Here is a 25,509-nt window from a genome sequence, read left to right as displayed (position 1 = left end):
ACAAGAATAAAAATTTAGAACTGTTAGATACAATAGAATTATTTTCTATCCTTTAATTTACGGGGACAAAACAATTCTGTTGACGATATATGGTGAAAACCAATTCTCAAAAGTGTATTTTTTTATTTACTCAATGGACATTATACTGTGTTCCACAAACTTTTGCATTGAAATTTATGAAGTATTATCATAGATTCTAGTAACTTTTATTCAGTTAGCCAGTACAATTTGATAATATTATCGTTTTAAACATATTCATAAACATACAAATGAGGTTGAAGAACACATCATACATGTACATTATGTATCGACATACTAAGAAGACTAAATCACATTCCAAAAGTTACTTAACCAATTGTAAGAAATACAGTTTATCACAACTCAACTCGATTCAATAAAACAAAACTCAACAACAATCATGACAACAGAGAAAGGTGAACAATATATAATTAACAAAACAACAAGTAACTAACTTACAAGTCTTTTCTTGAAGATGGGAGAAAAAACAAATGAATTTAAAGCGAGCATATTGTTAAACTAGATGGAAAGATTGTGTTTCTGTAATATATATATATATATATATATATATATATATATATATATATATATATATATATATATATATATATATATAATATTTCGCCTACAACAAAAAAGAAAAGGAATTTGTTTACCTACTTTCACTAATTCAAGTCTAGTTTGTAAAACATGTCTATCTCCAGAGAGATTGGCATAATTTGAAATGTTCTGTTCCAATTGCTTGATCCATTCACTAGTTGAACTAATATTAGACATTAATTTATTAAATAAGTCTCTACAAGAATCTGTTTGTTTAACAACCACTTGAGAACGTTTAACTAATTCTGAATAACGAGATGTGACATTGTCTAATTCAATTAATCTACGACCACTACGACCGTCATCATGTGTTACCACTGTTGTTGTCTCCGTCGATGTTGTCATTTGTTTTCTTCTCTGTGTTATTGGAACTTCAAGCGTACAGGCTAATTTTTCCAGAGAGTAGAGTTTTTCGCTATTTGACTATAGTTTGAAATAGGAAAAATAATAACATGAGAAATAGTTATGTAAAATGTGAATAATACATGTTTTCAAAAATCATTTACATATTTTAAAAATTCAAAACTGAAGATGAAGACAATAGATGCTTTCAGCTACAGTCTAAAATAATGTTAATTCAATTGTTGCAGTTTCTTCTTACATTTGTTCATTTATCGTTTCAATTTAACAGTGAAAAACTAGAGATGTTAAGTAGAATTGTACGTTTAACATGACCCATTTATTTGAATAAAATGGTCTGGTTAATAATCAGCAAAAATCCATAGAACTTAAGATTTGTGCTAGCAAGTATTAGTCAAACAAGGAGGCGTATTTGTGACTATTATTGAACTGGTGATCTGGTGTAATTCAAACTTATATCACAAAGCGTTGTAGTCAGGGATCCATAGATAAAGAGTCACCTGTTAATTGCCTTCAAGTGAGTATTATCTGGATATAATCCATACGATATTCTGTCATTTGGACTAATAGCCTAATTGAAACTGAATACATAGAATTTGTTTGGTATTTATCAACAACTTAAAAAACAAGATATTAGTTACTGCACAGACAATCGTTGCTAATATCCCAGTTGATGACTAGTATAGATTTTATTTGTCTCATAGTGTCATACTGAAAAAGTTATATTGAATATTACTTAGTAAGTTTTAAAACTCATTAGAGCTGATTAATGTAGATTTTGGTGATCCAAATTACAATACAACAATGTTCCCAAATACATGGACCCCCTCCCCTCTTACATGCCAAGCCCAATGGTAGACAGTAGTTCTTGCAGAAAGATTTTGTCCCTTGGATAATTAGATTTGGCAGTGAATAACCAGGTTGTCTAATTGTTTCCGACCTTCAGCCAAGAAGGCTTCTCTACTTTTTAATCCCAAAACAGAAAAAAAGGTTGCATGATCGGAAGATCATTACTTCAAAGGTTAGATTGTATAGAAAAAAACAAACTAATTTGAGGGATTATGTGTAAAATTGAAAGTTTCTAAAACCTGATCAGTTGACAACATTTTTCTGATTTCTTGACGCTCTACTGAGGAATTACCTAGAGCTCTTAACAACACTAAATAAACTAATAATTCCAAAAAATGCAAATAGAAAATTGAAAAAGAAAAAAAAAGCGGGAGGTCACGGAAAGTTTCATATATATTTTATACATATATTAGTAAGTCAGGATTATATCAAAATACTTATTTGTAGTATGTTGCTGATGTATCTCTTATTAAAATGTATTTAATTACTTATTTTTATTTGAAAACATAAACATTGTTAGGAGGCACCAAATACGTATATGCCATATAATACCAATGAGAATGCGGAGAGATAAAGAATGGAAAGTGCGCATAATGAAAAGAAAACAGTAAGTAATAATAATAATGGGCGAAACAGTTTAGTTTGGAGGAATACAACCAGCTTTCTTCCAAACCACGACACTATGTCATACAATGGCCACCTCTCCGCTTTTTGTAACCGGTCATTTATCAATCGAAGCTCTTTTCAGAACGTCATCGATGGCAAAGCTCAAGAGGAATGGTGAGATTGAGCAACCCTACTTAACACCACTGCCTGAATGGAACGGTGGAGAGAGATGTGTGTATGACCTCGCTCAGCCTTAGGTGTTTATATATAAGGACTTAAATATGTTAATCGACTTTTCAGACACATCCTTCTTCAATAGACAATCCCAGAGAACAGTTCTGTCCAACGAATCGAAGGCGGTCCTAATATCAAGTAACACTACGATTGTTGACCTATGATAAGTATGGCGGTGTTCTGATATTTGACGGAGGAAGAAGATATGTTCAACACATCCTCGACTAGAATGGAAACCAACCTGCTCCTCGCGAGTCAATCTTTCTCGGGTGTTGAACAACCTATGAAGTATGATAGAAGCCAATAAGTTTGGACGCAATCATGAGTAGACTTATCATCTGATAGTTAATAAAAAACTTAATTTATAAATTAATTGACCCCATACCCATATCACACACAAATCATTGATTATTATTATTATTAAAATCAAAATTTTCCATTCATTCAACTTACTTGAATTAATTTCATTAATAATTTAACATTGATTGAAAATTGATTTAAAAAATCAATAAATATTGATTCATTCCATTGAATCGATAAAATAATCGATATATCAGAAGAAAATTTTAATTGTATATAATTTAATGTGATTTCATTAAAATCAATATTTAATAATTGTAATTGTTGATAAGAATTTTCTTTTAAATTATTCATTTGATGATTATAATTACATAATAATAAAAATGTCTCGAATTTTTTTAATTTTATTTCATTATCATTAAGTATATTAGAAAATTGTTGAAATTCATCAAGAAATTTATTAATTAAATCAATTTTATGATTTAAATAATCAATAATTAAAGGGAGATGATCATTAAAAATCAATGAATATTGATGATTAGCTAAACGAATTAATTTTTGAATAAATAAAATACTTAAATTTAATGGTAATTGACGTTGTTGAATTGATGTTATTGTTATCGATGATGATGAAGACGGTTGATGTTGTTGTTGTTGACTGGATGATAAAATCATAAATGTTATAAAATTCTTTTTTTGTTGTTCATTTATTAATTGAAGATTATTTGATTTTTCCATTAAATCAATCAATTTTAATTTACCTTCAGATTCACCTAATTTATAAAGTTGATCTAATTTTCTTTGTAAATTAATGAATTCATTATTATCTAAATAACCATCTATGTTAAATGCATTTATATTATTGACAAAATTAGATAATTCACTATGATCATCATGAATAGTATTTGCTTCACTGTCAACAAACCACCAATGTTGCCAATTCTTCCAAGCTTCAATCATATCGTTTAAACCAGTTAAACCTTCTTTGTTTATGTTTAGGATTTCCTTTTATTTAAAAAAATAAAATAAAATAAAAAGAGAAACAAACTTAAAACAGTAGGCTAATTTCGAGAGTAGGTTAGTATTAATGAAGAAAACAAACAAGTAACGTAATACAGTAGTCTAAAGTTATATAGAATGGTGTTGAATAACTAAAAAAACAACCTCAAGTGGGATCTTATAATGAATTGTTTACAAAATTCAGATATTGAAAAAGAGTTATGTAATAATCGCCTGGTGAAAAATGTTAAGGCGAAGATAATTGGATTCAGAATTTCACTGGTTAGATGTGTTATTAAAAGGGGGATCTTATAATTTACTTCAAGGATCAATATATAGCAAGTCAAACTGTAATAATCAATACACGAATTTTCATAGTTAAGTCCCATTTGAAGCAAAAGATTAACCTGACTGAATCACTATGTACGAGGGCTAAACGAATTTGTAACGAATACATAATCGATATTGAACTTGATAAAATAAAACAGATACTGATCAACAATGGGTATTTACTTAGATTCATGATTTCAATGAAATATTTTTGTTACAAAAAAGTAAAAATTACTGGATTATATAAATTCAAATCTCAGAGAAGCGATACAGTTATGCTTTTCAGTCCTAATAGTGACCAAAACCGTCTGGTTTACCTAAAAATCATTGAATAGATTAATTAGTGTAAGATAACGGAAGTGATCGCCGAGATTTGAAGAACGTTCACATTACGAACAAATACACAGGTTGATAACACTATGTAGTGTTGTAAAATGACTTACTCTTAGTTTATAACTGTCCACCAGTGTGAACCAATGATCATACTGGTGAAATCTTGAAGTCTTCTAGACGATCAAGATATCTTTAGTATGTACTGATTTAGGATTTTATATCTCCAGTTATTTGAAATTGAATATGTCAAAAACCATTGAAATTGCAATAAACGTTTGTCAAAAATACAAAAACAAACCAATAAAAGAAATAGATATGAATTTTCATAACTTACATGAGCTTTAGCTAAGATCTCTTCCACATGTAACAATTGATTCAGTAATCCAGTGGGGGTGGGAAAGATAATACTGTTAATCGTTTTCAATTCATCTTTGATTCGAGGAATTTCTTCTTCAATTTGTTGAATAAAAGCCTGTATTTTATGTTTTAAAGATTACAAAAGTAATTAAAAAACAAAGGAAAGGCAAGGAAGGAGGAAAAATAGATTTCAACACACACAGAGAGAAAAGGAAACTGTTCCGGCTGATAAAAAAGTGTCTAAAACAGCATATCTACTAGGAACAGGTTTATATATTCAACACTGACGGCTAGCGATATTGATCAGTTAAGGTACATGAAGTAGAGTTTGAACCTTGGACCTATTTGGCTGGAAGATAAATCCTCCAAAAATAATGAGCCAAATCGGATCATCTATCATAACAGTATACCGGTTCATATCACAAGAAACATATTGAAACGAAACATCCCGATGGGGATTATTTGGACAATAAGAATCTACGAAATTAATGAGAAAAAGGAAAGAGACATTAATGAAGGAAGCCAATTATACTATAAGTCAGGACCGAAGCCAACATACCCTGCTCTTGATTAGAAGATTAAGTGTATATATTTTAATGGATTGTGTACCTATTTATTCGGTTTGTCACTTGCAGCTTCCTACTGATTTATTACCCTTTCTCGTATTGTTTGATGGACAAAAGTATAGGAAGCGATTTTATCTTAAATCGAGTGATCGCAGACCGTAACAATTTTAGTCATTTACAGAATGAGTCACACAGATTCTATGAACATCGCAATAAGTATAAAAAATAAACAGAGGAGACAGTTTGTTGTCAATTAATGGGTATCCGTATAAATCATAATACAACTTACCTCCCACCAATCCACAATACTTTGTTGAGCAATCATAAGTTTGTCAAAGATGACAACATAACTATTTTCACCTTGATTATTATTATTACTATCAACTTCATCAACATATTGTTCATTTAAACAATTCATTGTATCCTTTTCCAATTCATTAAAATCCACCACACTAGAAGTTGAAAAAGGTCCTAGACAAGCTTTTTGTTCGATTTCTGTGAGTAATTTGCGTACAGATAATTGTTTACAATTAAATAGTTCCACTTGTTCTAAATGTTGATACATCGTTTGATGTGTAGTATTCACTTCAGTTTGTAATTGTTCCCAACTCATTTGAAACTGTTCAAGTTCTTCGCTTAATTTATGTATTAAATTAGAATGATTCAATTTTAAATCATCATTAATGTCAACATCAAATTGTTTGAATATATTATACAAACAGTCGATCGTTGAATCTAACGATTGAACATTGTACAATGCATTACGATATTCATCAAAATATAAATTATTTTGATTCAGTTCAGTTTGAAATTCCTGTGAAATATTAAGATATTACTGTGATCAGATAACAAAAGATCATATCATTAACATAAATGTTCAGTTTGTAAAACGTTATTTGCGAGATCGACTGAAGATAACTATAAAAAATCATGGAGCATTGTGAAAAGTTTCTCCCTAGTTTAAGATAAGTACTCAGTAGTATGTATCAACGACGCAGCCATATATATATACCCACAAACCTTATATTTCAATAAATATTTGCTCACTTTAGATAAGGGCAAGATATACATAACTTGAAAGCATTGAATAAAGTAACTTTATTTTAGACCCCACGATTTTTGATTACTACTGTTTACATTAATATTCCAATACCTTCCATATCGTGTAGTATAACCTTTTAAACTTTCTCTGAATTCACAATAATTAGACATACAGCTACACAGTACTGATAAATGTCAGCAAATTAATTCTTAAACAGACTTTATTTCAGCGGAAAGCATAGGCATCAGACTATATTTTAATTTTGATGTTAAAATATTACTAATTGTATGATAATTGGAAGGAAATGAATCTTAGCTATTCACTCTAACTTATCACACTGTAAACGTTCACTTCTTGTTGTTATTATTTCGAGAACCGTGTTCTTTTTTTAAAAAAATCATTCACATACTCAAATACATCAAAAACTGCACTCTATCAACCTTTAGTTCGAAGTAATAGATTGTCAGAATTTCACTCCCGTGTTGTAGGTTATTGCCAAACAGCTTCGTTATCAAACGTAAATGCATCTTCAGCGCTTACTCAGTTGTCAGCTCACTCTTCTGGCAAAAGTGAGCTCTACCAAAGAATTTAATCAACTTATTGTTTAATCAGAAAATTGTTTAATTATGAAACAATTAACAATGGAAAGTAAAATATTCAGTGGAAGAATAGTTTGATATGACTAAATACTGCTTACATCTTGAATTATTCATTCTAGTGAAACAAAAAAGCTAGGTTCGCACAAATGAAATCACATTAGTTTTAAGCCTATAATCTTTACAGGGTCTTCGTCACCAACTAACATCAACCTTATTCCGATGAAGTTTAATCACTGTTGTTTAGAAACTTCCTGTTAGATGCAAACCTAACAAATATGGTTGAGTTTTTCAATATCACAACGATGAAAGAAGATTTGAAATACTCATGTAAATACAAAGGTAAAGTATGAACTACACTCACTTTTAGAAGTGATAAACAAGTTTGAGCTGTGTATTGATCTAACTGATTTAAAATATGACCAGAAGGCGATACTGGTGACGACTGGTTACTGGGTTCAGTTACTACTGCTTCCCCTCCATCTGAAGTGTTAGGTGTAGTAATAATATCAGTTTTCAAGTTGGTTTGAGAAATTTGCATGAATTTTTTTGATAGTCCATTAATCCAAGAGCGACAATGAATGAATTTTCGTTCAGATTGAGACCAGGTGGAACTGATGACATCGATTGATTTAATGACCGCCTAAATGGGAGAAATTGTCATTGTGTTCGATTATCAGTATATTCATAAAGTAAAGTCTGTTACAAATAAATTATGAAGTGGTGTAAATATCTCATCTTTGATAACTGAGTGATCACTAGGTGGTGACCCATGTCATGCTTGTCCGGCAGCTTTTGAGCGTTGATGGATGTCTGTCAGTCAAGCATCATTGTGCTCACTAATCTAAATGGTTCGACATAGTGTGCATATGGGATGGTCGGAGATAGTCATTAAGAAAATCTGAAGGGTCTAATTTTCAAGCTAATTGACACTCGTCCGTAAGATGTATCTATAATCTTGCAGGAAAATGGTGCTTCTTACGGAATTCACCTTTCAAGATACAATTCATTTTTGAGTGGTTAACATTACATAACTTACTGAAAGAATCTATCTATCTGTATCACCTAGTCATCTTTCAGCGGGTAGAGCTACTACAACAGAATATGAGTGTACGTTGTCCAAAAATCTTTATGGAAATGTACAGCAAAGCTTAACATGCTATACTTTTTTTTCGAAAAAGAAATTTAGAATGTCAAATACATCTTTTTGGAAAATAGCTAAGAATTTATAAAGTGAACCAATCAAAAGTTACCAGATTACAATGCCACGTTGTAGCAATTAAAAGTCTGATGATAAGTGTATGTTATTAGCCAAGAAATGGATTTATTTTCTGAGTAGACATGTAGACGAGTGCTCATGTTAGTGAATCGGTTTGACCCAAAGGGCTTCATTCTTCACCCTAATTTCCTCACTCAGTAGCCAGCTGTAGCTTGCATATAGGAAGTTTTGTGTATTTGTAAATGACTCGGAAACCGTGTGTCATAACAAGAATAAATAACCAATTTCTCAGTCAGAAAATTTTCAAGTTGTTTGTTTTTAAGTATCTGTTTAACCTTAAATTTTTTCACTGATAAGAATAAAGTGTTGGACGATAATCGCACCGATCACCACTTCATGAATACATACAAACAAATACACAACAAAATTACATGAGGTCAATCATGGGATGGAGTAACTCACTTGTAATACCACTGTATTTATTTATTTATTTACTTATTTATTTATTTATGTATTTGAACACATAAACACTGGTACACGGAGGCACCAAATATATATGGTCCACATAAATCGAATGATTTGTGTGAGGGCTGGAATACTGCTCGTGCGTTCAAACCGAAGTACGTGGCTTTTACAAGCCTTTGACGTAAAAGTCTAATCCAAAACTCTGTGCAGCAACGTTAGGAGATGCAGTCTCATGGTGGTCGGTGACCAAAAATAGGTTCATATGCCATTTATTCCTTCAGGATCCTGGAGCCCATATGCAACATTGGTTCGGAGTCAAGGTTTCTCAAATCCCCTAGATGGACCCTCCATATCTACCACCAACTCGGTTGAAGCGCCAGACACTCGCATTTCGTCCGCATAATTTCTCAAACAACACCCTGTCGCGAAGAGGCATTGAGTAGGACTTCCCTGGTAGTGGCTGTATACGTGTGACCATATGCGAACATTTCGAGAGGGAGAGATGACTCCCCAACCTCGGTCGTACTAATATATTTGGGGGCTATAACACTGTGTAATTATGTGGGCTCGAATATCACTTGGAAAGACAGTTGTTAAAAGATTTTAAATATACACTTCATCGTCGAGTGCTAACTACTGCGAAACTAATAGTTCAAAATCTTTGCAAATCGCTTACAACTAACTACGCAACACTATTCGATTAAAGTAATTTAGCCTCATATGTAGCAAAAAAAACTTCTGGAAGAGTTCGACACTACGTATAATGATGACCTTAAACCTCACTATTGACATATATTAAAAACTTACATTAATAAATTCAATAATCTCTAGCAGTTTATTACTTCGTTCTTCAAAAATAGATTGAATTGTGATTGATTCAATAGTAGGTAATTGTTCCAGCAAATAATGATCCTCATTTGTAACTGATTTAGATTCAAATGAGAAATTTTTCTGATACAATTCTAAAAATTGTAAATGCTCAACTTTCAAGTGTTGAAATTCTTTGATTAAAGGCTTGAATTCATTCATATAATCTTGATGGATTTGTTTGAATTTTTCATTAATTCCACGCCAAATATTAAGATATCTTTTAATTTCTTGAATTTGAGTTGAACATAAATTCATACTTTCAGATTTAAGACGATTAGAAAGGCTGTAGATTCGTTCATTCAAATTATTATCAATGGATGTGAATAACTCAATACGATCATTGAGATTAGTTAAATAAGCTTGTAATGTGTGTATTTTATGTTCTAAATTTGTAAACTGATTTTGATCTTTCCTAATTTGTAATTTGATGATATTCATGTTTTCTGGACATGTATCTTGTACGACACTATCATAAGTCAAGTTGATCTCATCCAATAATCTGTTGACTTCATCTAAATCAGTACTGACATGTGTTTGTATAATATTTACGCATTTAGAAAGTACACTACTTACAGGAAATCTAAGCAGTGTAGTCACATCATTCATGTCCATCTCTAAATTCAACATATACTTAGCACAATAGAAAGTATTAACAATACATCTTGTTAAAATTATCTCAAGATTTTTCAAAGATTCAATTAAATTCTCATGCCGAGTTATAGCACGCTTCCATCGAGTTACATTTAAATTTACTCTTTCCAATGCTTGATTCATATCATAATGAAGTGATTTTAAACTTTTGACTAATTGAACATCAACAGGATACATTTTAACTGGATGTGATAATGGATTCAAATTGAGATCTGTTGACTCTTCAGTAATTTTTTCTGATTTCTCAGAAACAAATGATGTAGCAGTGTTACAGCAACAATCTTTTAAGATGACATTTATTTCTGAAATGTGTTCCGTAGTTTCAGTTAGAATATCCTGGGCAAAGTAGTGAAAATAGATGAGTGTAAAAATAACATGCAAGAACCTTATAGATTTATGAGAATTATTTAGGTTTTTGAATCCGTTATAGTTAAACGCTTCAGTGTGGGATTTATTCTTACTGGTATAATACGAGTAATAAATTAACTGCAGTTTGACCACTCTATGTTGTATTCGTATGTTTTATACATGACATAAAAACCCATACTTCCAGGAAATTGATTTGATTCTCAAATTGGTTTCACTAAATCTTACAAATGCTTCATGGACTCCAATAAACCTACATGTGCAGTCTCATCGGTCATCCTGACGTTAATAGTCAAATTTGACAAATATAAAATAATACTTGGAATAAGGAATACTTCTGTTGTAAACCTAACATGGCTATTTTGTTTCTGCTCGTTAGTGAGTAATCACGAGAGAGATAAAAATAAGTTACACTGGAAATCTCACTATATTCTTCACTATTTAGCTCCGTAGATTCCGTTTGCAGCTTTTAGGCAGTGACCAACTTTTATTCTTTCGATTGAAAAATATGTGGATATGAAGGTCTCAGGTTTCCAATTCACACATAGGCAAAAGCGGTATACTACAGTACAAAGTGTCAAACCAGGACAATATAACTACTCAGTGCTATTATCTGTTTTCATCCAGTGATACTTGTGACCGTCAATTAGGGAGCAGTGAATTATCGATCGGACCAAGGACGCGTAAAACATGTGCGAGCAGCCTAGAGTTATGATTGGTCCTGCTTCCTGCCTAGCCTAGCCAGTTAAGTCCAGAACACCAATCCGAGCCTCTGCAATATGAATCACTATATTTCAAACATACTGAGTTTATATACCAATCAAACAGACCACAACGTACCAATAAAATATGCAAAAACATTTGTACAAGAATTAGCCAGATGTAGCTGTGAATGAGGGAGGTAATAATTAATATACTGGGTATAACTCAAGAATGGTAAAAAGTATAATAATAGTTTATGGGTCGACATAAAGCTTATAATAAGAGGAATATGAATATGCATAGTTTAGTTACTTAATAACTATACAATAGAAATATACGTTTAGTATTGGTCCGTAAATAGATCCCAAAAGTTATCATTCATTATTCTTGTTGGGACATAACACACATCTAGCTCCGTGTTGTTGTCAACAGTGAGACATGAACCCAATACCTCAAACGCCAAAGCGTTATTCGCTGACTTACTTAATTTATAACTGAATGGTAATATCAAGATGATCGGTTGAGGATGAGATGAACATACACCAACAGGGACTAATCGATTGCAGAATCCAACATAAACAACGAGAAGATATAAACACTTACAAACTAAACTACAGTGACTTGTAAGAATAAGATCATAGTAAAAAAAAATTACAATCCATAGTTATTCAAAATAGTCTACGAGAAAATTAGCATCTACTGAAAGTTCCTTTGTGTTCTACTTCAGGATGAATCATTCTTTATCTCATCTACATGATAGGAGAAGCGATGACATTTGATCTTTTGAGTGAAAATAAGCATCTTTCAAATTTTATAAATTATTTATTTTAAAGATTATTAACTTATAAGAACTTATGAACTGGAATAAATAATTATAGCGATGTCAATGACGCTTAATTTCATCATTACTTCTGTAAAAATATATCTCTTACCTGATATTGTACTAATAATGTCTTTTTAGACTCTAAGTCAACAGGTAACTCCGTTTCAATTGATTCTACTTTAATCAGCAAGTGAGAAAACCATTCTTTATGTTGAACAATCTTTTCAGACATATCTGTCATTTGATTAAGTATCAAAGATAATAAAGCTGACTGTTGATCAATTCTTTCGGTTAATTTACTCAATTGACTTTTCATTGAAATAATTAATTCACTTGCCAAATTTTTCTCTGGATTATTTAAACGAATTAAACTATTGAACATCTCTTCGAGTATGTTCAATTTTTCATGGATATTCTTTAAGGAAACATCTCGTGTTTGTTGATTTAATTCATTGATTTTATACTGGACTAGATCACGTGTCCATAACAACTCTTGTGAATTGACCACTGATTTATTATTATTATTATCCATCACAATATGAGATTTCATGTCGCAAAAATCTTCTTCCAGAATACGAAGATTATCTGAGAGTGTATTGATCTCAGATAATAATGACTGAGCTAAATCATTAAATTTAGTGTCTTGATTAATGACTTTTTCAATTTTACTTATCAACTCTTTGTTATAATTTATCAAATTGCTATAATCTGTGTTCAATTCAATATTTGATACATTAGAAATAATTTGTTTAATGTCATCAGAAATGACTGATTTATTTACACGATCGACTATGTAAGTTTTATAATTTGAAATAACTAAAGTTTGACGTTCTTCAAATGATCTTAAGTGTTGACTGCGTGAAGATAGATTCTGGAATACTCGCTATGAGGAAAAATAAAAGAGAAAAGGTTGAAATGTTAAAAACAATTTTATGATAATAAGAAACGTTTACCAATTAATTAGTTAGGTGAATAGTAATCGTTCGTCGATGGTTTCAGTGTGACTTGACAATTGATCGATGAGTTATTGATCCTAAACGTTTTCGCATTTTATCAACTTTAGTCATAATCATGATTGTTTTGATGAATTGAAGATGAGATTTATATCATAAGAAAGATTGTATCAATCAAGCTAATATCTATTGTATTCGGTAGAAACACAAAATTTAATCATTCAGTTTTGTGGTTTTAATATTTTTACACTAATCCATTTGAATCAAGTGAATTTCACAGATGAATTAGATTTTCATCGAGCTTTATACTCTACTACACAGATATACATTATAAAAACAATACTCATTGAAGAAGAGATGACTATTCTTAACTCGCGATTGATCCTATATCCGAGTCTCAAAAAGAAAAGCAATACACAAGGTGACTCACCCATTTTTTTTTCCAGTCACTTTTTAATGACCTTATGAAATTTAAGTAACTGACGAATTACTTTCAATAAAAATTCTAAACCCAATGAGAATCTATGAGAATAGATTTACTTCAGGATTTGATTCAGTCATTAATTTATATCCAAAGTATATCCCGATGTAATCAATGTTAATTGGTGAATATCTCATTTTTATTTGGAATGAGAACGATACCATTAATTAATTAAACGCTGTGATTAGTGAATTTAGCCGATGTAGAAGTGAGGCAGTAATAGAACATCCATGGTAATGAATAAGAATTGTGCTATCGCATAATCAGATTAGAGTGCGAAGTGTAGAACGCTGAATATAGACTTAAACGCTCAATAGTTTCAAAGTCCATTATAAAACTTAAAGATCGTTGAGTTCACTTCAATAAAAGGTAGTAAGTGAACACTGCTGAAAAGTCTTAAGCCAGGTCGGAGCAATAGCTGTTTGATCAACAGTGTGTTACGACCTCCGATCAATTTTATGTTCACCTAATCAGGTCAGAAAATTACAGAGTTCGCTAATTACTAGTTGGCTTACGCAGATTGAACTAACAGTCTTCTCTTTAACGAATGATGCAAATGACTGAAAACTACGACCAAGAAATCCTAATGACAATTCGGGAAAGATTCAGAACAGTTCAACAGTTTATCAGTCCAATAGAAGCTTATAAATAGAACAATATGAAAATATCATATATCAATTATTGAATAATTACACAGAATGAACAAATTTATTAATTCACTGTATAGTTTAAAATGTTCCACTATTTTTCGGTTTATCCACTATTATCTAACAATATAATTCCTGATTTTTAATAAACTCTCTTGTTTAATATCAGTTATTATTATTAGTAAAGCAAATAATTATTATTTAATAGTTGAGTTCATGAGTCGCTCTAAGTTAGATTGCCATTGAAAACCTGACAACCCTAGACGGCCGTTTCGTCCTAGTATAGAACTCCTCAGCAGCACGCATCCACCGTTGGATGACGGCTCAGTAATCTTGAGGTTAGGCGTTCGCGAGCGAAACCGAAGGTCTTGAGTCCGAGTCCTAGGTGTGGGATCGTGGTTGCGCATTGCTCATGAGTCTCATGCTAGAATGAAACGACCATTTGGTAGTTCCAGGTTTTTATTGGTAGTCTAGCTTAGATGGACTCATGAATTCAACTATTAAGATTATTATAATCTCCACAAATCCCCATTCTGATAATATTTATTTACTCGGAAACTTTGTAAATTTGATTGTCTTTCATTCAATAACATAGACCATGATGATAAAATTGCGTTTAATGAAAATGAAGATGATCTCAAAGATTCCGATGATGTTGATGATGATGAAATGATATTATCAAATGATAAAACCACTTCTAATGGTTTATTCAATTCAATTAATTTTTGTTCATGTTCATTTAACCAATTTCTTAATTCATATTTCTCTTGATCCATTTTTAAATGTTCAATCATTGTTAATTCAATTCGATGATATAATTCAACAAGATCAGTTGATAATTGATCAGCTGATTTTTTTAATCCAATTAATTGTTCATTCATTAAATTATATCCTTTTAAGCTAGTTGTTAATGAAGTAATTCGTAATAATTCTATACAAGATTGATAAGATATTACAGTGAATCGATCAAGTTTATTTATTAAATTTGATAACCATCCTAAGAAATGATGATAAATTTGATCGGTTCTATTCCATTTTGTTTTCGAAGATATTTCATGATTATTATTATCATTATTATTTAATGTATTAGTTAATTCCATTTCATCATTAAATGGACAACCTTCAATAAACTCTGATTTGATCATTTGAAATTCCATTGAACATGATTGAAACGTTTCTTGAAATTTCAAATGATTATCTACTGCTAATTGCCAACATTGTGTTAAATCTTCACAATATTTCTTTAATCTTTTCAAATAATTATTTATATAATTTAAATGTTTATCTAAATAATCATTATTTATTATAAGAATATTTTGTTGAGATAAACTTGTTTGTTTAATTCTATTCAATATTGAAATTAATTGTTCCCGGGAATCATGTAACAATTGGATGGAATTAGAACATTCTGAATGATTTAAATCATTTGAAATTTGTTTTAATGTTTGAACATAAAATAATTTACCATCTAAATTATCAGGTAAATTAACTATACTATCACCACCAATTAACATCATTATTGAATCTGGCATAGAATTACATAATTGTCGTGTTGAAAATAGAATAATTCTTTTTTCTTGATTATTCATATAAGTTTGTGACCTTGACAGTTGATTTAAAAATTCTTCGTTGTAATGTTGATATTCTTTTAAATTTTTGATAAGATCATTAATCTTTTGTTTTAAATTAAGAAATATATGATTTTTAAAGTTAGTAATCTTTATTTGGAAGTTCTCTGGATGTTCTACTTCTTTTTCAATTGATAGAAATACTGAATTTAATGTGTCTAATTGACTTTCAGCATTATTCATGATAGATAACCATAATTTATCAATCTTTTCAATGTATATTGATAGATTATCTTTATTAATAAATTGAGTCCCTATTGATAAATTCGGATTGTATTCATTATTTGATGTAATAGAATAGGATTCACTTTCTGGAATTAAATGTTCAATTCTTGCAACGATATCTTCTATCATATAATTAAGTTTTGTCTCTGTATTAGAAAGCCATTCTTCAAATTTCTGATTATGTTCCATAAATTTTTTATATCTTTCTAAACGATTTTGGTGTAATTTTAAACGTGTATTTACGAAATTCTGAAGTGATTCAAAACGTTTTCGAAAATTTTGAATTTCTTCAGTAGGAAGAACTACTTGATCATTATTATTAGTAGTAGTAGCAGTAGTACTAATCATATTGTCTGAATTTCTTCGACTGAACTGATTTCCACAACTAATTACAGTGTTAAGAAGACTTTCATGGGAATCAATATCCTGTAATCGTTGCTAAAAGAAATATGATTATAAAAACAAAATTATAATGACCATATTGGCATGAATAATAATAGTAATAATAATAATAATAGAGAAAACTTCGACATGTAATACATATGAATCTAAAAAATATGACCTGTTAAATAAAGTAAATCCCTAGAACGCTGGGACAAAACTTTAGACATATTTACGTATAATGACACGGAACTGCTTCTGATAAGGTTTACATTGTTTTTTGAGCTATCTACCTGTCTAGAATTTACATTCTAATCTGGTATTGACTAATTGGTGAACTGTTTGAAATAACTAGAGACAGGATTGTAGAGAGCGAGGAAGAATCTAAATTAATACAGTAAAGCATATTGAAAACTGGAAAACTACACATCCAGATGTAACGGTTGAGGTTAATGTACTATTCATGAATGACCTTAACTCAAAGTCGAACAAAATCTGTTTAACTTTGACGAATTGAAGGAATTAAATGATACATAAACTATTACAGTTGACAGAAATACAGACTTTAACAAAATGATTATCCTCTTTATTTGCATCAGCACGAATCATAAAATTTGTTTATGATATATATATATTCTTCAAATCTAATTACTGAAAACAATCATGGACAAATATTTAATTCATAGAAATCTCGGTAACAGTTAATTACACTAAGAAATCAGCCGAAATATTAAAGAAGTTTCTTTTGTCGATATTGTCTACAAAGATAATCAAAATTTCTTTAGAACAGAGAATTCAACACTACTAATAAGTAGAAATATTTTTTTGTAATTTTTAACAGTTTTCATGCATTGCCTTAAGTGGGTGACTGTCTCACACCCGGCACAGATTGGACTCTACTGGTCACCGCTTCTCACTTATTATTAACTGAAAAAAAAAAACAAAGAAAATATATGATAACACATAATCACATGTAACATGTAATGTGTAATAACATACTTTGTATAATGTAACAAAGTACATTTTATTCGTCAAATTATCTCCGACTTCATCTGAATCAGTTAATTGATTCACTTTCCAATCAAATTCCACCATGTTCAACCATTTTTCTAAACGTAATTTTGAATCAACATAAGACGTCCATTGATTTAAGTCAAGTTGTATTTCATTTAAAACGGTCCCAATTTCATTTAAATAAACATTGAAACGATTATTTAACATAGATGAGTAATTTAATAATTGGTCATTGAATTCTGATATAAATGTAGAATGAAATGATAATACATTCTCTGTAAATGATTCCATTGATTTTGATTCATCTAATGTGGTTTGATTATTATCGATTGATTGTTCCATCTTAGGTGGCAAACTATAATTATTTTTAATTTTATTGTAGAATGATTCCGATGTTAAAATCAAATTACATGCAATTTCAATGGTATTTTGAGCTAGTTGTATTTTTGCACGTCCATCGTCAGATATTTCATTGAGGTTCTTTTGTCACAGAGAGAGTGTGTGTGTGAATGAGAGGGAGAGAATGAGGGAAAGTGATGTAAATAATGGATGAGAGAGAGGGAGAGAGGAAAAACACGTTTAATGAAGCACATAAAAGACAGATAAGCTATTTGGTAAAAAAAAAACGTTGTAGTACAACTAATTGGTTCATTGAAAGTAGTTTGTCTGCAATAATTAATAATAAATATGTTTTAAGAAATGGTCAGTCAGTGTTTTAAGACTTTCCAAATGTAGCATATTAGGCATGTGTAATCTTATCTTCGTGCATTAATTTGATATATGTTAATACACAAGTATTTTGTAAATTATAATGAATGAGAAGGAAGTGATCGACTGAAGTCGACTAACATTAAATGACTAAACATGGATGACGTAGGTCAATAATCCATCAGCGTGAATATTTCAGTCCTACAGGAGGTGAGTCGTGGCCGAATAGCTCACTGGTATGGCTTTAGACTGTAGAACTGAGTATCAGAAATTCGAGTCCTAAAGAGAGCATCACTTCCCTCAAAACTACAGATACATCTTGTTGACGTGTCAACTGGTATGAAACCTAAGTCGACGAGGGTTTGTTACCAACTGCTGTTAGTTATGCACATTACTAACCAATCAAATTGTTGTTTAAACGCCCATTACGTCAACTTGGTCTAAAGTGTTTTTAGGCTATCCCTGTTGCATGTGACCTGCCAATTGAAAGACATTATTATCCTATTGTATAAGCATGACTACAACTCATATTTTTACTCATCTCGATAAGACACGCAATACTGGTCGGTATGTTTGTGGGTTTCACTTGATAACTATAATTCCTTTAATTATCGTACTAATCAAATTGTGTATACATTTAGAATCAGATTAAGTTTAAAGCCAAGTTGTCCTTGTTCTGACTATAGCTTTCACACAGACTCTGGGACGTCATTATGGCGTTCACAGTTCTGGTATAATATCTATAGAACAAATTAAATCCTACAGCTATTTCCCAACAACTGTACACTGAAAAAACATTCATTTTTTATCCTCTTGAACTTTAGAACTGTGAGTAACTAGTTAACATGTTTATCTGCATTAATGGTTTTTTCAACTCTATCAAGTGATGTCTGTTTCTACAACTAGTATTATTTTAATTTGAATTAGCACAAGATCGAATCAGCCATGGCCAAATCCAATCGTAGTCTACCAGAGCATCAAGGTCATAGCAGGAAATGAGTCAAATTCCATGGGATATCTCAAGTCATTCCAATGATTTAATGACCAATAATATATTTTCTTCAATCCGTGATATGGAACTTTATTAATAGTCTGAAGACTTTTGTTCTTTTACTTGGCTGATTCCAAAATGAAAAACTTTATAATAAGTTTCATGCATAGTTTAGGTAAATGATTTACGAATATTATTATTTCAACTTAAAGACAGTTTCCGTCACGAACTGATATCAAAGTTGGACGTATCAATGCAAAAACTATTTACTTAGTAGCAGGCATTTATGAAAACATTAAAACTTCATGTTATGAAACGACTGAAATGTTTTAGACTGTTGAATGAATATTCGTCAGTTCGTGATCTTAATAGTTTCATTTCGTTTGTTATAAAAACAAATGAATCAAATAATGTCTCACACCTACCATGGTTTACATTTGGAATATCTGAAAAACAATCCAAATGGGCGACTATTATCACTTTATAGTGCTTTTTTTCATAGTTGATATTCAAATCTTCTTAGACCACCCATTAAATAATGAACAATCAATATGGTATACGTATAACGTTTTACTTTTATTTTCAAACATAAAAATAGGTTTGATGAGTTATAAATTGATACCAATTTCCGCTATTCTACTGAATTAAACAAAAACATGTGCAATAGCCCTTTCCTTTGTTGGATTCGTAGTTTTAAATCAAGAACTGACTGTAGTTAAAAAACCATTGAAAACAAAGAAATTCTGGACAGTTGTCTCATCCATGTAACTCCGCCTGGAGTCCCTCTGAGGGCTACTGCCGGTCCCAAGCCCGGATAAAGGAGGAGGGTTGGGCATAGAGTTAGCGACTCCATCCCGTGGAAAACTAACTCGCTAAAAAAACGCTAACCAGAGAAAATTATTCAAACCTTCTAAACTCTGCCCTGGGAGTCAGAAGGTCTTCATTTAGAAGAACTATGATGCCTCATGATGAAAGCCGAGTTCCTTCGGAAGTTACGAGGCCAATGCCCCTTCTGACAAACAGAGCAAACATTTATTCAGGTACGTGGAATACTCGTACAATGTGGGAGACTGGGAGAGTCTTCCAAATTGCTGCAGAAATGAGAAGATACAACATAGATGTGTTTGGGCACAAGTTAGACAACAACGACTAGCTTCAGGGGAGCTTCTGTTATTCTCCGGCCATGATGAAGAAAGTGCCCCACATACACAAGGAGTTGCATCGATGCTGTCCAAACAAGCACAAAATGCGCTTATAGCATGGGAATCTCATGGACCAAAGATCATCAAAGCCTCCTTCAAAACAAGGAAAGAGGGTATTTCAATGAACATCATCCAATGCTATGCGCCTACCAACGACTACAATGAAGACGCTAAAGATCAATTCTACAACAGGCTGCAGTCAATCATCGAGAAGTGCCCAAAAAAGGACCTGACCATTCTGATGGGAGATTTCTATGCCAAGGTTGGAACGGACAACACTGGATATGAAGACATCATGGGACGACACGGACTGGGAGAAAGAAACGAAAATGGTGAGAGATTTGCAAACCTATGTGCCTTCAATAAGCTGGTCATAGGCGGCACCATATTCCCACATAAACGCATACACAAAACCACATGGACTTCACCGGATCACTCTACACAAAACCAAATCGACCATATTTGCATCAACAAAACGTTCAGGAGGACTATAGAGGACGTGAGAACCAAGAGAGGAGCTGATATAGCACCAGATCATCACTTGCTATTCGCCAAGATGAAATTGAAACTCAAGAAACACTGGACAACGGGGCAGACAATATCACAAAAGTTCAATACGGCCTTTCTTCAGGATACTAACAAACTCAACAAATTCAAGATAGTCCTCAGCAACAAGCTCCAGGCCTTTCATGATCTACTCAATGGAGAAGGAACTACTGTGGAGAGCAACTGGAAGGGGATCAAAGAAGCAATCACTTCAACATGTCATGAGGTCCTGGGTCACAAGAAGCACCACCACAAGGAATGGATCACTGTTGATACACTGGATAAGATTCAAGAAAGGAGGAACAAGAAGGCAGCGATCAATACCAGTCGAACAAGAGCAGAAAAAGCCAAGGCACAAGCTGAATACACGGAAATAAACAAACAAGTGAAGAGGAGCATCAGAACCGACAAACGTAAATATGTGGAAGATTTAGCAACGACGGCGGAAAAGGCTGCAAGAGAAGGAAACATGAGACAATTGTATGACACGACAAAGAAACTCTCTGGAAATCGCCGCAAACCAGAACGACCAGTGAAAAGCAAAGAAGGCAAGGTAATCACCAACATTGAAGAGCAACAAAACAGGTGGGTAGAACACTTCAATGAACTCTTGAATCGACCAGCTCCACTGAACCCACCCAACATCGAAGCAGCACCCACGTATCTCCCAATCGATGTTGGCCCACCAACAATTGAAGAAATCAGCATGGCCATCAGACAAATCAAGAGTGGCAAAGCAGCAGGACCAGACAGATATGAAAGCGCGGATCGGTAAAACAAGAGCAGCATATACACCACTGAAGAACATATGGAACTCAAAACAATTGTCAACCAACATCAAGGTCAGGATTTTCAATACAAATGTAAAGACAGTTCTACTGTATTGGGCGGAAACCTGGAGAACTATGAAAGCCATCATCCAGAAAATACAGGTGTTTATTAACAATTGTCTAAGCAAAATACTTCGGATCCGTTGGCCGGACACTATTAGCAACAACGTACTGTGGGAGAGGACGAACCAGATTGCAGTGGAGGAGGAAATCAGGAAGAAGTGCTGGAAGTGGATAGGACACACATTGAGAAACGCACTCAACTGCGTCACAAGACAAGCCCTCACATGGAATCCTGAAGGCCAAAGGAAAGAGGAAGACCAAGGAATACATTACGTCGGGAAATGGAAATAGACATGAGAAAAATGGAAGAGAATTGGATGGAACTAGAAAAGAAGGCCCAGGACAGAGTGGGTTGGAGAATGCTGGTCGGCTGCCTATGCTCCATTAGGAGTAACAGGTGTAAGTAAGTAAAGTCTCATCCATGTACGAAATAAAACCTATGCTCCATGGTAGATGATGAACACGAATTAACCATAATTATTAATTTAAACCACCAGATGCTCACTTAGTGATCGAATCTTTGCTGATATAGTTATTTCATATCTTCAGATATCCGCAAATGTCAATTCACGTTTATGAGTAGTTGTCACTAAGTGATACCATATTATTATTTTGTATTAATAGTCGATAATTGTTTTATGTGGAACAATGATAAGACTACAGGAACAAGTGGAATCCAATCGATTCACTTTTACCTAACCCCCTGACTTGGAAAAGAATGGAAATTACATAAGAAAATATAATAAAATGTAATCCTAAGAACAAGAACTGAACACCATTTTGAAGATACCCATAAGCTTACATGTATTAAATCAAGATATTTTTGAGCAGTATCACGATTAGTTGGTGTTTCTTGTCTTTCTGTGATAATCTGATGAAGTTGACTTGTAACATCTTCAATCCAATTGTTCGCATCATTGCATGTACGTTGTTGAGTTTCTAAGGCAGAAGTCACCTCAATAGTATGATTGATAGCCTTTTCCAAACATAACTGTAAAACATTTAATCTAGACTCAATTTCCGTTAGTACAGTAGATTTATAAATAAATCTTTCGTTTAATTTCTCAGGACTATCATTTTGATTAATGGAATCGGTTGATTGATTATTGAACTCATGAAACAATGATAGATTACATAATTTAACTAATTGATTAAATGTTTCATGAGCTTGTTTTAATTCTGTACTATCCCCGTTTAATTGGACAAGTAAATCCTAAGATTATAAAAAATTACAGAAAAATATAAATAAATAATGAAATAAAGTGTTATCATTAATTAGAATAAATAAGCGTTCGCGCGCGAGACCGAAGGCCCTGGGTTCGAGTCCCACGTGCGGAATCGTGGACGTGAACTACTGAGGAGTCCCGTACTAGGACGAAATGCTCATCCAGTGCCTCCAGGTTTTCAATGGTGGTCTAATACTGACCCATTCATTATATCAATCTAAACTTAACAATTTCACAACCTTATACTGAAAATAAACAACACCGTTGTGTTATGAAATATGCATTGGTCAATAAGTATATTGTAGTGTCTGGTGCTATTTTGTGACCATATGAGTCATTCTAACCGCCGAACAAACCGATTCATTCATTCTTCTTGAGTCATACACTTTGACCTTGTCGATTATCCACGTATTCACTCTATTCCTCACATATTTTTGGATGACTATAAATACTGAGTCCCGCTTTACCAAAACGAGTTAGCGAGTTGCCTTCTTCACTTAGATTTCCCACTTCTCATTCTAAATGTCTCTCTGGATAAACGAATGCTTGAAATGAATCCCTCTAGCGCAACTCGTATTTGGCTTTTTATTATATGCAACTGACGACTTCAAAATAGGATAAGACGCCTATTTTGACTTCTATCGCTATTTTAGCAAAAAAAATATAACCTACTCATCAGAAGTTTCTAATCTCTTGTTCTTTTTTCACTAACAAAAATCCTAAAGTTTAAATTTATTGGGTACATCAAATATAATACCATTAACTCAAATAATGTCGAGTGTTTCTTACTTGTAATTTATTAAGACGAATTTTACACGATTCAATAGTAATTGATTGTTGCCATAAAATAATTTGCTTAAATCGTTCTTCATAAATAATCACATTTTCGGATAATTTAATTTCATATTCTTTAGACTGTATAGCAACTTTTTGTGCCGCATCAAGCTTCAACTCGATCTGTTTCAATTCACTATACATATTGGTTAATTGACTGTCCCATAATCGAAGCAATTGACTTATTGAATTATCAGATTCCATAAAGATGGAAGAAGCATCAGAGGAGTTGAGTTTTGTTAATAATAATGATATTGATAATGATGAAGGTGGATTATTGTCAGTTGTTTCTACTACTTTAGTGAATTGTTCGACTTTATCTTCAACAGACTGTAAAAGAGATTCAGCTGTTGGCAGTGATGTTTGCAAACCATCAACTGATGGTTGTTTTTCATTCTTCACTTGAGCGTCAGCATCGTCAACCTCATCATCTTTTATATGATCAGATAAACTAGGCTCGATGTCTATATAGTTTGAACGTAGCATTATTTTAGCTGATTCTTTTAAAATGTCAAGTTTAGATTCACATTGAACTTTCTTAGCTAAATCCTTTACATAGATAGAATAGATAATAATGATTTGAATTAGTTATCCTACACCGTATGAGTGGGAATACACATACTGTAAATGATTGATTCATAGAAAACACACTATCAATAAAGTTTTTCAGTCTATACAGGGATTAGTTATAGATAGTGACTGCTCCGAAGGAACCTCTCTAACTAAAAGTACTATACAACGGGTATGTAGCTAGTGATATCCTACATGACAGAATAATGAGGGTGATTAAAATGACAATTTAAGAAGCTAATCTTACTTAGTTATTCTCTAGTCGACCAGTGATGTCTACTAAAACGAAGAACTAGTTAACTGATTATATCTACTTGATGTATATCTACCGACTCAATTGCTTCTGTGGAAAAAGCTGTAACCAACGTATGACCAAGTTAATTAACGAATGGAACGAGACCCGCCCATGTAGCCTGGGAAGGTTACAACACACATGGTCATGTAGTAGATAAATGTAAATCGTTCCATGTGATCTAACGCTCACTACCTTCGCAGTTCCTCAACGGTTTTGCATCTCATTTCTGACATATTGTAAAGGCTATAAAGGGTTCCAGCCCGAAACTCTAAATTATGTGCTCAGAAGAAACATTTAACATTCTCGTAGGACTTAGCAAACATTTTCATTGTGTGTTCTTGAGTCTTCCTATTTTGCTTTTGCCTTCAGGATTCCAAGTCAGGGCATTATGAGACAAGTCTTAACCCGGAATCCTGAAGGCGAAAAAAAAGAGGAAGACTCAAAAACACATTGCTTTGGGAATTGGAGGCATATACCAACACCATAGTGAACCTTGAAGCTCAGCAGTGAGCTCCTACAACCTCATAAGCGGGGGCCAAACTCAGGACTTTCGGTTCCGCTCATGAACGTTTAACCTCTAGACCACTGAGGCCGCATCTGACGATATTAATGTTTAAAATCAATCAATC

The 25,509-nt window shown here is 32.4% G+C and overlaps 1 protein-coding gene across 1 annotated transcript in view; it reads right to left on the bottom strand.

Moving 5' to 3' along the window:
- Positions 1 to 25,509, bottom strand: part of MS3_00010750 (uncharacterized protein) — a gene marked incomplete at both ends in the record, with an annotated part of 122,452 nt that overhangs the window by 22,721 nt on the left and 74,222 nt on the right. The window contains 11 exons of the mRNA XM_051219145.1: positions 679 to 1,041; positions 3,121 to 3,972; positions 4,964 to 5,101; positions 5,842 to 6,366; positions 7,555 to 7,833; positions 9,682 to 10,731; positions 12,396 to 13,169; positions 14,919 to 16,658; positions 17,601 to 18,095; positions 22,758 to 23,168; positions 23,971 to 24,564. Of these exons, the coding sequence (XP_051067499.1) occupies positions 679 to 1,041; positions 3,121 to 3,972; positions 4,964 to 5,101; positions 5,842 to 6,366; positions 7,555 to 7,833; positions 9,682 to 10,731; positions 12,396 to 13,169; positions 14,919 to 16,658; positions 17,601 to 18,095; positions 22,758 to 23,168; positions 23,971 to 24,564 (7,221 nt within the window). The remainder of the gene's footprint in view (positions 1 to 678; positions 1,042 to 3,120; positions 3,973 to 4,963; positions 5,102 to 5,841; positions 6,367 to 7,554; positions 7,834 to 9,681; positions 10,732 to 12,395; positions 13,170 to 14,918; positions 16,659 to 17,600; positions 18,096 to 22,757; positions 23,169 to 23,970; positions 24,565 to 25,509) is intronic.

This window comes from Schistosoma haematobium, chromosome 2 (genome assembly GCF_000699445.3).
Source record: "Schistosoma haematobium chromosome 2, whole genome shotgun sequence".
Taxonomy (NCBI): Eukaryota; Metazoa; Platyhelminthes; class Trematoda; order Strigeidida; family Schistosomatidae; genus Schistosoma; species Schistosoma haematobium.
Note: the sequence above shows the minus strand (reverse complement) of the source record. Positions and strands in the feature narration are given on the sequence as shown.